This window comes from Zophobas morio, unplaced genomic scaffold, assembly GCF_036711695.1.
Source record: "Zophobas morio isolate AGI-343-1 ecotype UQ-CSIRO unplaced genomic scaffold, CSIRO_AGI_Zmor_V1 ptg000008l, whole genome shotgun sequence".
In the NCBI taxonomy this organism is placed as follows: domain Eukaryota; kingdom Metazoa; phylum Arthropoda; class Insecta; order Coleoptera; family Tenebrionidae; genus Zophobas; species Zophobas morio.
In genome coordinates, this window is record NW_026972113.1 from 15,825,472 (window position 1) to 15,840,916 (window position 15,445).

General features: G+C 33.5%; 1 protein-coding gene across 2 annotated transcripts in view; it reads right to left on the reverse strand.

The window, feature by feature from the left end:
* Nucleotides 1-1,436: 1,436 nt before the first annotated feature.
* The window catches only part of Alpha-man-ia (alpha-Mannosidase class I a), a 102,018-nt gene continuing 88,009 nt past the window's right edge, over nucleotides 1,437-15,445 (reverse strand). For both annotated transcript variants that reach the window (XM_064051147.1, XM_064051148.1), the window contains exons 3-6: nucleotides 14,656-14,835; nucleotides 7,770-7,983; nucleotides 6,973-7,598; nucleotides 1,437-2,248 (exon numbers count right to left, since the gene is read on the reverse strand). In XM_064051147.1, coding sequence (XP_063907217.1) covers nucleotides 2,126-2,248; nucleotides 6,973-7,598; nucleotides 7,770-7,983; nucleotides 14,656-14,835 — 1,143 coding nt within the window. In that variant the 3' untranslated portion in view covers nucleotides 1,437-2,125. The remainder of the gene's footprint in view (nucleotides 2,249-6,972; nucleotides 7,599-7,769; nucleotides 7,984-14,655; nucleotides 14,836-15,445) is intronic.

Sequence of the window (15,445 nt, forward strand, 5' to 3'; positions counted from 1 at the left end):
GTTTCTATTAAAAATTAAAATAACATTCTCGAGCAAATAAATAGATGGCATGTGTGCATTTAGGCACTAAAAATAAGAACTCTTACCTACTTATTAGTTATGAAATTTAAACCAGATGTAAACAAACGCAAGTTCAACAACCGATTTTTACGTAATCGGGTAATAAGGACTTGGGCGAATTGTTAGGTGTAAATCACGTTTGATTATTTTTCAACAGGATTTTGTACATTTGTAACAGTAAACATAAACTGGGTTTTAATTCAGATGCATCACGTCTTGATTTATGTTGCTGGTAACAAAATAAAAGTCGCTATTTGTTAGGTGATTGCCAGCCGACGTAAATAGAATAGTTTATTGTAGAACGACGTAAACACAAATTTTAAAATGTTTAAATTAGATATAGTTGTCTACAGAAAGAAATCTCAGGACATTCTCATTTTGACTAATTAATTTTTTTTTTATTTTTGCATATACATATTCGCAAAATTTTGGGATGACGTCATTAATTTTTTGGGAGGGGATAAACGAATAAATTTTGATTGCACATTTACCATGATTACGCTAACCTTAAAGTTAATGCAAAATGTTGTAACAAAATTGTGATTTTATTATATAAATTAACCAATTAAACTTATTTTTTAGAAATTTCTTTAATGATTAATATTACCACTTCCATGCTGACAATTGCAGCATAAAATATATCAACAAAATTGTTTGTTCTAACCTGTACTCAAAATTTTAAGGGTTTGAAGTGTTTGTCTTCCAAATAGTTCCAATTTAAACCCAAAGATGGCGCTATCGCAAATCTTAAAATTTTTAAGGAAACCTTGACTCTTAAATAACAAATACTTGCCAATTTTCGGAGAAAAGTATTCCCTGGTTGCTTATTTAATTAAAGCTGATAAATGTGTATAACAACCCAAAAAATCCACTTATTAAAAACGGTTGTGTAACATCTCTAATTCTAGAGGTTATAAAACGTCGAAAAAACATGAAAGTCGAAGTCCCTCGAAGTAAAAATTTACGAAATAAGGTTTTTGAATGTTTCGTTATTAAAACCAAATTACATCTGGATTCCACGAGTAAACAGAGGTTTAAACAGATGTACTAATTAAATGGGTCTGCAAGTGATCAAGACTCTGTGCTTTATAATTAGTAAATGGTGCGAAACGGTATGTCCGACCAATATGTGGTCATCTTTCTTAATGTTGAAAACATAGCGACAATAGGAATTTTGTATTTTTGAAACCTACTACATCGGATTTTATTAAATTAATAAATAAAATATTAAATCCAGAAAAACAAATTTAGTAGAAATACGGCGTTAATTTCGATTTCACTGTTGACGTAAGCGTCATGGGTAACTAGAGCAGAAATTTAAATAATCAGGCGGTATAACTGTAGCGATTTGGGAATAACGTGAAATAAATAAACTCTTGGATGATGGAATTTTAATTACAATAATTTGTTCTATCACATGATCAATTTTTATACGAACACTTTGATTTAGATTTTACACAATAATTTAAGAGAGAAACGAAAAACAATAACAATACCATTTACAAAACATAAGTAATAAATACCATTGCCCCACTGTACCTATGATAGGAACTGTATACACAGTTTCGTTAACAGATATATTAAAATTATTTATAAAAATTTACAAATCAAAATTTATACAATTGACCTATGTATATACAAGTTGTTGCTTAATCACCCACAAATTTGGCATCTATAGATCTCTTAAACTAAAAAGTGTAGTATAAAATAAAAGCTGCATCCGTTTGATCACTTAGTTCAGCTAAATGTTTTAGTTAAATAAGTTACTGACGGTGACTACTCAGTAGTCAAAAATTGTCCATTTAGCTTCACTAAACAAGCTAAAACACTAACCTAGATTTGATTGTTTTTAATTAAGCAGCAACGAGTATAAACCGATTTTTGCCTATTTCAACTATGTACAATTTCAGAGTGAGTCAATGTAGATTAGTTACACGTTCACTCTACATCAGCAGTCACAAGTCACACTCACACTAGCCAAGTCACCGATATATCTATGAAGTAAGTAACTTTAAAATAATCAAGTCTATCAGTCGGAAAATCATCTAAATTGTCTCTAGGTTAATTACACTGACGCTTCTCGGTAGAACGGATTCACTCCCTTGATGGGGAAGGGGTGGCCTTCAGTGTTGAACACCCAGTTGTCGAAGGAGAGTAAGCTGTCGTCGGAGAATAACAGGTACAAGTACTGCAACAAAAACAAAACTCAAGATTAATAAAAAATGAGGCAACTTTATCTTGAGAGTACTTCGATAATGTCGGCGAAGTTGGACCCTGAGTAACCAAATGGAAGTTTTACGCGACTTCATAACAATCTAGTTAGTTCATCGACGCGGTGATAATAATGTCACTCCAGATCATTAACTACGTAATAAATACTTGAAATACACTGACATTATCTTAAGGGCCATTAATAACGCTTCTCTGCTATTACATAGTCCTGTTATGGTCATATAAAGCGATTAGAAGCTTGAAATAGCCCATTAAAATGCAACAACGCTCTCGGATGTAACAAGTTCCGGCTTACTAATCCTCAACTTATTACCCGTTCCCTGTTTTGGAGTAAAGCATACTGTTCGATACGCACACCCGTTCGTTCCCCAACAATCTCTTATTATGATCTTTTACCCAAAATTACAACGTCTACGAAATCAGGGCTCATTTAGACGTTTTGTTTACACCGTTGCCATGGAAACCGTGCGTCTAGTCGCGGTATTGCGGTGTTCCGAGGGTTGTAATTTTCATTCTGCGCGTGTAAAATTGTTTGATTTTAAATAAAAATAGTTAATTAAAAATTTTTGTGAAACATTTTCGAGTTGAGTTTATTTTACACAATTTTGTGATGACTTCATCAACATGGAAGGACACGTGTATGAACTTGGATTGGTGCAGTGTAGTACTTGCTAAGATAAAGCCCCCTAAGAAAATGGAGGGCGGGTGGGTTTAGCTAGTAGTTTTATTCGAAAAATATTGGGTACTGTCATTCTATCATTTATGAGAAATCATATGTGATTCAAGCTCTACTGTTATTTTGACAATTATTAGCACTTTTTAAAAATCTATTTTGTCAAACGATCTTTATAGTTTTGGAAATTTCTTTCTAACCTATAAAATTTAATACGGATATTTACAGCGGTGGCTTGACATCCCCGTGTTACAAATTTCGGTGAAACTTGTATCTGATAATTTTGTCTGTACAAATAGATTCCTAGAAGTAAGCAACGTCAGTAGATAATACATATTTGGACTTGAACTATACATTATTATATATTGTATTTATTTATTAACTAACTAGTTACTGCCTTGAAAAATATTATTGTTTACATTTATCATAATATGTTTTTCTAGATTTTCCATTTTAAATGAATGTCAAAAGTGCCAAAATCAGTCTTATCTTGTCAGATTCTAGACCCGTCCACCCACCCTCTATTTTTTTTGAAGGTATATCATTTGCCAAAATTAGTCTCATCCTAGCAAGTACTTCTCATTCTAACGACTAATTTTATTTCAGTTCAGCATAAAAGATCACTCATTTCATTCAAATGAAAAGGAGACAGGGTGGGTGGGCGAGGCTAATTATTGTGCTCTTCAGTCGAGTGGGACTGGAAACTTATAATAGAATTTAGGTTGTAAGAAAAGGAAAAAAAAAAGAGAAACGCTTATCGTAACTTTTTTTTGTTATACTATTTGCTATAAAATTTGTTTCCTATTTCATGCACTTGACCTAAATTGTATGAAACTATATTTGCCAAAATCGGTCTTATTTTACAAGTACTTGCTAAGATAAGACTAATTTTACAAGTAATTGCTAAGGTAAGACTGATTTTGGCAGATAACATAATCTTCTAAGGAAATAGAGGGTGGGTGGGCGGGGCTAGCATTTGCTCAGATAAGACTAATTTTTGCAAATCAAATTCTCTTAAGAAATTAGAGGGCGGGCGGGTGGTTATAGCACCTGCTATTGAGATTTTTCGGTTTTTCGATTTATCAATTTTTGAACTTTAGATGTCTCAATTTTTCAATTTTTCCATTCTTCAAATTTTCGATTTCTCGACTTTTTATTTTTCGATTTCTGAATTTTCCTATGTTTCATGATACGATTTCTCTAGTTTCGTCCTTTTTAGTTTTACGATTTTTAAATATTTCGATTTTTCAATTTTTCAAATGTTGATGTTTCTAAATTTTCAGTTTTCCGATTTCTGAAGTATTTTTTTTATTTTTCCATTTCTCGACTTCCCAAAGTTTCGGTTTCCCACTTTTTCAATTCTTCAACTTTTCAATTTTTTAAGCTTACGATTTTTCGACTTTTGGATTTTTGGAATTTTTGATTTCTCGGTGTTTTACTTTTTGGATTTTCAATGTTTCGTTAAATTTTCGACTGTTTTATACGTCGATTTCTCAATTTTTCAATTTTTTAATGTTTTAATTTTGCAATTTTTAAAATTCTAGGTTTTTCGATTTCTCCAGTTTTCAGTTCTTTTTTTCAATTTGTCAATTTTCCGAATTTTTTAATTTTCGAGACGGGCAGTAGTATAATAGCAAGAGATATTTACAACACTTTGTTATTGTCAATAAAATTTTATACGGTTGAATGAAATTTCCAAAAATATACTTGCCACGACAAGATTGATTTTGGCAAATGACATGATCTCTAATAAGAAAATAGGGGGCGGGTGGGCGGGGCTAGTACTTGCTAAGGCAAGATTGATTTTGGCAAATGACATAATCTCGAAGAATTCAGGAGAAATAGGCTACTGTCCGTCTCGTTATTGCCAATAAAATTTTATAGGGTAGAAAGAAATTTCCAAAACTATACTAGCCCCACCCACCCGCCCTCTATTTCCTCAGAGATTATGTCATTTGCCAAAATCAATCTTGTCTTAGAAAGTATTAGCCCCGCCCGCCCACCCCCTCTTTTCTTAGAGATTATGTCATTTGCCAAAAAATCAATCTTGTGTTAGTAAGTACTAGCCCCACCCACCCGCCCTCTATTTCTTTAGAGATTATGTCATTTGCCAAAATCAGTCTTGTCTTAGTAAGTACTAGCCCCGCCCACCCGCCCTCTATTTTCTTAGAGGGTAAGTCATCTGCCAAAATCAATCTTATCTTGCTAAGATAAGACTGATTTTGGCAAACAACATACCCTCTAAGAAATTAGAGGACGGGTGGGCAGGTCAGGTCAGGTCAGGCTAGTACTTGCTAAGATAAGATTGATTTTGGTAAATGACATATCTTCTAAGAAAAAAAAGGGTGCGTGGGCGGGGCTAAAACTTGCTAAGCTAGGACTGAACAATATTAAGAGTAGTCACTGGAACCAAGAAGGGGTGGGTGGGCGGGGCTACTGCTTGCTCATTAAACCAGAAAAAGCTAAATTTAACCCCGCCCACATTCTTTCTTCATTTCACTGACTTATTGTATTTAGTGTAAAATGGAAATTGAAAAATAACAGTATTGTATTCCCAAAATTTTCTGGGAAAATGGAGTGAGCCGTTCCTGATTTATTAAGTAAAATAAATTGACTGATTCATTAATTTTTTTGAATGATCCTGTATAAGCAAATCTAAAAATTGAGGTTCTTCATTTGATCAATAAAAAATTGGTTTAAGGCTATAAGTATAATCCGATAAACCCAGCTTTTTAAAAAAAATATAAAATTTGATTTAACTATTTTCGTTTTGTGATAACCGTAACGTAAAAACCAGAGACATAAATAACACCCCTTGTCCTTCGGCATTAGGTAACAGCGATCTGAAGCTCAAGTGTTTATTTATGTTTATACATCGAAAGAATGTCACGTAGAAGTTAGTCAAATTTTGGTGAGCATTTAACCATCTACATGATTTTTGTGTTTATTTCCGTCACACAATTTCGTCTATTAACAACCTGCTTTATATCTTCATATTTAACTCATCAATAAAATTGTGTTCCCCATTTCAAAATGTCACGAGCCCCCACTGTCTTTTACAAATGTGATAAGTGCCTTTTTTATTTGGAAACATTTACCACTTTTGTCCTCAGACAACTATCAATAATTTTTTTATTAAAGACTATTGTTGCCAGGAATTTAATTAATTAATAACAATACAGTGTAAATAAGCAGTTCATAGGAAAAATGTTCTTTTAATGAATGCGAATTTTATATTTTAGACCGTTTATAAATTCCATGACCTATTTCAAAATAATTCTTAAATTTTATTACGTTACACCCACAGTACAATATTTCACTACAACGGCTTTTCATACGAAAAGTAAATGATGCAATTTTGAATTTATCACTCCATTATAAAGTCAAATTAATGTGAAACTAAGCACTTTAAACTTGGACATGAGAATAAAATAAGTACCCATTCTTGTCATAGAAGTTTATTGTAATGTTTTTAACTATGTGGCAAACGTTTCACAGCATTTACATTAAAATCTAACCCACAGCAAGATTAATTGAAGTGTTGGTGGATATTTGATAAAGCACAATCTACACTCAAAACGTTATCTAATCCCACTTAGACTTCGCAAAAATCAATTCTGACACATTATTTAGGTCTGGCCTTGCAACAAAGAAACTTGTGAGATAATATTTTTTTTTACGATGCAACAAATTTCTGTACTAGTTTATGCAACTTTTTTCTTGCTTTAATTTTATGTTTTTTTAAGAGCCGAATTAGCAATTGTACACAATACGACGGGCGCTTACCAACAAGGGAACTTAATATTGAGGTTGGGGGGTCAAGTTATATGATTATGGTTATTACAATCACATCGTGTATGTTCCACTGACTGCATAAAATATGTATGGCAAACTTGTCACGGACTTGTAAAGCTTGATTGAATTGTTAAAACCAAGAAATAAATCAATCTTTCCCATGTGTATTTTAATCTTTTCTACGTTTAATCTCATCCACACTAGCCACCTACTTTAAGCGTCTCCGCCAGGAAGAAGCTCTGCTGCACGTCATCTTTCTGCGGATCCTCCGAGTACACATTCTTCAGGCCTGTGTACCCGCCCGGCACCCTGCACCACTTCTCCAACGCTTGCACCGCCTCCCAGCCCCAGTCCCTGTACTTCTGGTCCTTCGTCAGCCTGTACATGTAGAAGTACGATTCGATCACCTCCGGCCGCAGGATGTAGTACTTCTCCGAGTTCTTCAGCGCCCTGGCCTCCGCCCCCTCCGTGAAACGGAACGCTTCGGGCCCCAGCTTCGTGTAGCTCCGGTCGTACGACTCATGACACGTGCTCGTGATCTTCTTGGCCACGTCCATGTAGCGGTCCGACATGTCGTTTTTGAGGGTCTTGGAGCCGAGAGCCAACAAGCCGCCCGAGAAGCAGCCGAGGTGGTCCATCTTGTGCTCGGGCCGGTCGAATTTCAGCTCGGCGAAGTACATGAGGCCTCCGGCGGAGGTGAAGAGCATGTGCTGGAGGACGGCCTGCATGGCGTCGTCGAACATCTGGCGGGCTTCGTTGTCTTCCTTGTTGGATTGGAGCCAGGCTTTTAGGAGGTATTCGAAGAAGCTGTCGCCGAGGGCGCCCATGGACATGTGGTCTGGAAGAGGATTTAGTTTTATTTTCGCGCGGTTTGGCTGACGAGAATACCGACACGATACAAGAATATGAAAAATTGTGGTTTGTTAATTTTCTTTTGGTTTTTCAAAGCCGAAATTTCACAGGTTTAACAGGTACATTTAGGTTCCACGATAATAAATATTCAACTTACGCTGGCCCCACTTTCCAGTTTTTGGATTCAAATAGTTCGGATAGAGCCCATTCGGCTTTTCGAGGTTCTGTAGGAATTGGCGAATGTGGTCTACTTTATTTCTGTAGATGGCTTGGCCTGTGACGTCACTCAGGTAAGCGAATTCCAGATGGAGTGTTCCGAATTCGGAGAGAATACTTGATCCGCCGCTGGCCCACGCGAAATTCTTACTAGCCTGGAAAAGAAAATTCGATTAATCTATTTGTATGTGAAAATTAAATTCGAAAAAACGAAAAATTATGAAACCACTTTTTTAGTACTATAGAGATCATGAAACGTCGAGAAAACGTGAAAGTGGCAAGTCGTGTGATGGATTCGATTACTAAAACTTCTTTAGCTTACGCTTATTAAAGAACTACGAACTATTTTGAGTCGGTTTTGGGTGAGGTCGACTTAAAACGTAGTCACCTTATAAGCTCAGTGAGGGTGGCTTCTGGACGATTTTAGTACATTTCAACACACCTGGTGCTCTAAAGCGCCGATGTAATGGCCAGAATCTAGCTAAAACTCGGTCTTTTCGTTTATTCCTGAAACTTCTGAAGCTCCCAGATGACGGTAATGTGTCTAAATGTAGTGGAATCGCGAAAATAACGCTTTGGGTCATTTCCAGCAAGTGCAACCACACTTACATTGCAGGAGTAATTAAACCTAACGATAACAAATGTGTTTTAAGGCCTCTAGTACGTTGTACAAGGATATTAAATAAGCGCCGTTGAAAAATTTCAACTTAGCCCCGCCCACCCACCCGTTCCCTTATTTTTTTCTTCAGAATTAAGGAATGTTATAGCAAATAAGCAGTACAACAAAAAAATTACGATTAACGCTTAACATTCTATAGTCCTCATTCTCATTTTACAAACGATTTTCCCCGCCCACCCACCCGGCCTCCATTTTGTCTAGTCCGACTGAAAGGTGGATCTCAATTGAAGAGAGATAAAATCGTTAGAATGAGAACAGCGTGTGTGGGCGGAGCTAGTATCTGCTAAGATAAGATTGATTTTGGTAAATGACACCCTCTAAGAAATAGAGGGCGGGTGGGCGGGGCTAAGAAATGAAACATCAAAACAATTTAAAATTAAAAATCGAGAATCTTAAAAATTGAAATTCGAAGAAATAAAGCACTGAAAAATTCAAAAGAGCAAAAATTAAAAGAATGATAAATCGAAAAAAGGAGAAATGAAAAATTGAAGAAATTTAAATTCTAAAAATTCGATAAAATAAGAAACGAAACATTGAAGTAAAAAAAAAGAATCGCTCAAAAGTTGAAGATGAAAATAAAAAAATTGAAATAACGAAAAATTGAAATATTAAAAGTCGCGAAACTGAAAAATTGAAAAATACAAAAAAGGCGAAATGAAGCAGTGGAAAAGTCAAAAGACGAAAAAACTGATTACTAGAAAGATTGTAAAACCGACAATACTGAAGAATTGAACGAAAAATCGAAAACTTGAAGAAAAACTGAATAGAAAATATGCAACATCAAAAAATTAATAAGCGAAAAGAAAAGGAATGAAATATTTGAAATATTCGAATGACGAAAAATTGAAGAATTGATAAATCGAAAAAAGAGAAACGAAAAATCGACAGAAAGAACAAATGAAACACTGAAGTATGGAAAAGACGAAAAACTGAAGCAATGAGACAGAAAAAAAAAGAAATGGAAAATTGAAAATCAAGATTCTGAAAAATCGAGAAAAGCAGAAATGAAACAGTGGAAAAGTCAAAGGTTAAAAATTGATCAAGGTCCTGAAAATTTGAAAAATCGAAAAAAGGCGAAATGAAACAGTGGAAAAGTCAGTCAAAAGACGAAAAAACTGAACAATCGAAAGGTTGCAAAATGGACAATACTGAAGAATTTAACGAAAAATCGAGAACTTGAAGAAAAATTGAATAGAAAATATGAAAAATCAAAAAATTAATAAGCGAAAAGAAAAGAAATGAAACACTGAAGTATGGAAAAGACGAAAAACTGAAGCAATGAAACACAGAAAAAAAACATTAAGTTATTCAAAACACGGAAAATTGATGGAGCAGAACATCGGAAAAAAAGAAGAAATGAAAAATTGAAAAGTTCAAAAGTTAAAAATTGATCCGAGGTCCTGAAAAATTGAAAAATCGAAAGATTGTAAAATCGACAAAACTGAAGAATTGAATGAAAAATCGAAAAAAAGAAATGAAAAATAGAAAAAATAAAAAATTGAAGAAACGTATACATATGTATTCGAAAAATTCAAAAGACGAAAAAGTGAAACACTGAAAGCAGAAGAAAAAAGAAATGGAAAACTGAAAAATTCAAAAATTGAAAATCAAGATTCTGAAAAATCGAGGAAAGAGGAAAAGAAACATTGAATTATTCAAAAGACGAAAATTTGGTCTAAAGAGTTTAGACAGTACTTCCCTCGCTGTCGGAAACTTGACGACTGCATGCCTATTGTGTTTTTTTTCTCATTACATTTTTGTAGTCGGAATTTAAAAAAAAATTGCGATGACGTCATCAACATTTTTGCAAGGACACATATATCAGTTGGGATAGATGTAGTGTAATACTAAGAATAAAATTATTATATTCTCAAATTTTCGGGAAAATGAATTGGGTCGTTTTGAATATTGATTTGTAATAATCAATAAAATAACGAAACAATACGTATCAGAGGCAACTGAAAATCGTGTATGTATAAACATTCTTAATTTAAGATGACAGGCGTAACAGCATACGTGAGAGTCAAACAGAGAAACTGTAAACAAAACGACCATCGGTTTTATTGCTTCGACTTCCGCTTATTATATAAAACATTGGGTTTTATTTTAATTCTTGACGGTGAAATTCACAATTGGTTGATTATAAACATGTCTATTTCACATTCGCGGAACCAAGTGAACGCATAAAACAAATGCAGGTCTGTAATGTTAAAGTCGATGTAAATAAGCGTGCTACCCTTATGTTTCAACCGAGTTTTTCCTTTAACAAATTTTGTGTCTACCAAATTGGGTTGGTTGGGGTGTAATACTAATAATAATAAGTGTTGCCTTTAATTTAATCAATAAAATAAATTGACTTCTTTAATTTTTTTGAACCACCTCTTAAGAAAATATAAAAAATTAGAATGGAATGATAAATCACAAGTACAAACTCATCATATTTTTTGCATTTTAGATAGGATTTATTCAGCAAAATTTAAGGGTGACGTCATCAATTTTTTTAGGAGGGATGAACAAATACATTTTGAACAAAAGTTTACCATGCTTATAATAACTTTAAAATATTCCCAAGATTTCAAAGCATTCGGTTTTATAATTCCTGATTAAATCGATAAAATAAATTCACGCCTTCATTAATTTTTTTGAGTCACCCTGCATATGCAAATCCAAAAATATGAATGGAATGATAAATCACAAGTACAGACTCATCATATTTTGTACATTTTAGCTACGATTTATTCGGCAAACTTTTGAGCTGACGTCATCAGTTTTTTGTAGAAGATAACCAAATATATTTTGACTAAAAATTTATTATGCTCTTTATAACCTTAAAACATCTGCAAGATTTCAAAGCATTCGGTTTTGTAGTTCCTGATTAAATCAATAAAATAAATTTACGCATTCATTAATTTTTTTGAGTCACCCTGTATATGCAAATCGAAACAATTTGAATGGAATGATAAATCACAAGAAGAGACTCATCATATTTTGTACATTTTAGATAGGATTTATTCAGCAAAGTTTTGTGGTGACGTCATAAATTTTTTAGGGGGGACGACCAAATACGTTTTGATCAAAAAATTACCATGCTTATGATAATTTTAAAATATCTTCAAGATTTCGAAGCATTCGGTTTTGTAGTTCCTGAGTAAATCAGTAAAATAAATTTACGCTTTCATTTATTTTCTTGAATCACCCTGTATATGCAAATCCAAAAAATATGAATGGACTGATAGATCACAAGTACAGACTGATCATATTTTGTACATTTTAGATATGATTTATTCGGCAAATTTTCGAGCTGACGTCATCAAGTTTTTGGAGGGGATAAGCAAATATATTTTGACTAAACATTTATTATGCTCTTTATAACCTTAAAACATGTGCAAGATGTCAGAGCATTCTGGTTAGCAGATTAAAAATTAAATTTCAAAATGTTGTTTTATAATTTTGATTTTTTTTCCAAAAATCTGGACGTTTCGGGTGAAAAGTCGATTCAGAGTTGTAAACTACATGTGTAGGACTATGTTATTTTATACAATTGAAAACCCATTTACTATGTACAATTTTGAAGTGACGTCATCGCATTAGTGGTGGGGATGATTAGACAAATTTTGGTTAGCGTTTTACCATCTACATGATATTCTTAATATAAGTACAAAATTTTACAACAATCGGTCGAGTACTTTCGGAGATTATCTGTCTAATAAAAATCCGGGACGGCAGACGGACAGACAGACGGACGGACAGACGGACAGACAGACGGACGGACAGACGGACAGACAGACGGAAATGGGAGACCTATTTCTTCGTCTTCTAGGGGTCATGAAAGATCGAGAAAACGTAAAAGTAGAGTCGGCCGACGGACTCGATTACAATACTTCCTTTGCTTACGCTCGGGAAGTAAAAAGAACAAATACAAAATTGAACAATTCAAAAGGTAAAAATCGACAAATTAAAAATTGAGGTCTTGAAAAAACTGAATAGAAAATATGAAACATCAAAAAATTAATAATCGACAAAAAGAGAAACGAAAAATCGAAACAAAGAAGCAATGAAACAATGAGTTATTTAAAACACGAAAAATTGATGGAATAAAACATCGGAAAAAAAAGAAATGAAAAATTGAAAAATCGAAAAAATGCGAAATGACACAGTGGAAAAGTCAAAAGCCGAAAACTGAATAATCGAAAGATTGTAAAATCGACAAAACTGAAGAATTGAATGAAAAATCGAAAAAAAGAAATGAAAAATAGAAAAAATAAAAAATTGAAGAAACGTATATTCGAAAAATTCAAAAGACGAAAAACTGAAACAATGAAAACAGAAGAAAAAAGAAATGGAAAACTGAAAAATTCAAAAATTCAAAATCAAGATTCTGAAAAATCGAGGAAAGAAGAAAAGAAACATTGAATTATTCAAAAGACGAAAATTTGATGCAATGAAATATCGGAAAAAAAGAACAAATGAAAAATTGAAGAATTCAAAAGTTAAAAATCGACAAATTAAAAATTGAGGTCTTGAAAAAACTGAATAGAAAATATGAAACATCAAAAAATTAATAATCGACAAAAAGAGAAACGAAAAATCGAAACAAAGAAGAAATGAAACAATGAGTTATTTAAAACACGAAAAATTGATGGAACAAAACATCGGAAAAAAGAAGAAACGAAAAACTGAAAAATTCAAAAGTTAAAAATTGACAAATTAAAAAACGACAAAATAAAAAATTGAAGAAACTTCCTTTCCAAAAATTCCAAAGACGAAAAATCGTAAAAAGAAGAAATGAAACACTGAAGTATCGAAAAGACGAAAAACTGAAATGGAAAACTGAAAAATTCAAAAATTGAAAATCAAGATTCTGAAAAATCGAGGAAAGAAGAAAAGAAACATTGAATTATTCAGAAGACGCAAATTTGATGCAATGAAATATCGTAAAAAAAGAAGAAATGAAAAATTGAACAATCGAAAAAAGGTAAAATGAAACAGTGAAAAAGTCAAAAAACGAAAAAACTGAGTCATCAAAAGATTGTAAAATATACAAAAACTGAAGAAGTGAATGAAAAATCGAAAAGAAAAAATGAAAAATCAAACAATTGGAAAATTCAAAAGACGAAAAATCGGAAATTTGTAGTAGGTACTTGCTAAGATAAGACTGATTATGGCAGACTAAGAAAATAGAGGGCGGGTAGGCGGGACATGAAACATCAAAAAATTTTAAAATACAAAGAGAACTGAATAATTGAAACGAGGTAAAACAGAAAAATTAGAAATCGAGAATCTTAAAAATTGGAAAATTTAAAAGAGCAAAAATTGAAGAAATGCAAATTCCTTAGATCCAAAAAATTCGAGAAAATAAGAAGAAATGAAATTTGAAGAAACGAATACTCAAAAAATCGCAAAGATGGAAAATTCAAATTTACGAAGAAATTCGAGAATCTGAAAAAAAGGAAAAACTGAAAAATCAGAAGGAAAACCTAATTCTAACCTTTTCGTTTAAAAATTCAAGCGTCACAGCCACTACATTCGGCTTACACAATTTTCCACATTTTAATTCCCACTTATTACACTTAATGAATACCCATTAACCGTTTTGTCGAGTTAATTTCCTGAAACCTAGAATTTAATTTTTTTCCTCTTCTCCTATCCACATCCTGGCTAGAATTAACGGTCGTCATTATTATGGTAATCCAACAAACGGAAAGATTACCTAATCTAAACCTGAATTAACGCAATTGCAAATTCCTCATTACACAACAATTACATTTTTTCGACGTCCTCTAATTACAAATTACAATCACCCATTATCCCTCGAACAACAAAAAACACGCGTCCGAACCAACATAATTAAACCGGCGCAATTTACCACAAATTAATTAAATCCTTTGTTTATTTTAATTTTATGTGAACTTGCACTTTGGCCCTGTTATACCTGCAATAACAGTTAACTGTTAACTGTGCAAAGCGCGACCGTTACATTCAAACGTGAAAAGAAGAGGAATCAAGACGGAGCCCCGGTGGTGTCACAAATTTGTCGCTTTTCAGATCGACGCATGCGACACCGTTACGCATACACGTGAAAAGAATAGGAGCCAGATTGGAGCCTCGCTCTACGCCTACAATTCAAATTTTGACATTTATTACTCACTCCGGTTTTCAAGTTGACCAGTGCATGCGGGATGCCTGTCTGGGTCTGGAATGCTGGCAATAGTTTGTCTGCGATTTGTTGGGCCTTGTCTCGGAACATGACGTCTCCTGTGAGAGCGAAGCAGGCCAATAATCCACCCACGAATCTGATGTTCGTCTCGAAGACGGACACGTCGGACGCCTGAAACCAAAAGGTCAGTGGAATGCGCTTTGAAAAAAGTCGACATACTACCAATCAATAATAAATTGCTAAAAAAGTGACAATTTTCTTTTTTTTTTAAAGTTGTGTTCTATAGAATCATTTGGAAATTATAATACTGACAAAGTAATGCATTCTAAAGCTCCCTGTTATATTAAATATCTGTTAGTAGTACAAGTTATTTTAATAATAATCTAATCTAATACTATTAAACGAGCAAAGTTTGTATACAGGGTGTCCCAGAATTCGCGCCATTCCCGTGAATGACATGTTCCCTGTCCCGAACTGTGCCGTAATTCGCAAAAAGAATTGTCCAGGGTTTAACCGTGTGAGAACTGGAAGGCGCTTAAGTTGACCAATAGAGAGGCTGCTTTTATATCCGAACGTTTCTATGTTCAAAGTTACCTATGCCAAGAACAAAAAATCGGGTAATACTAAAGTTGAATGAATTTTTTCCGAATTCCCCTCCGTCAACAAAAGGAAACAGAATTGTGGTTATAAATTTAATCATTTTGACAATTGTTTGTCATAAACTGTCACGAAATTCATCACTGACCTGAAGAGATGCTTCTGCGCCAAAGATGACTGATTA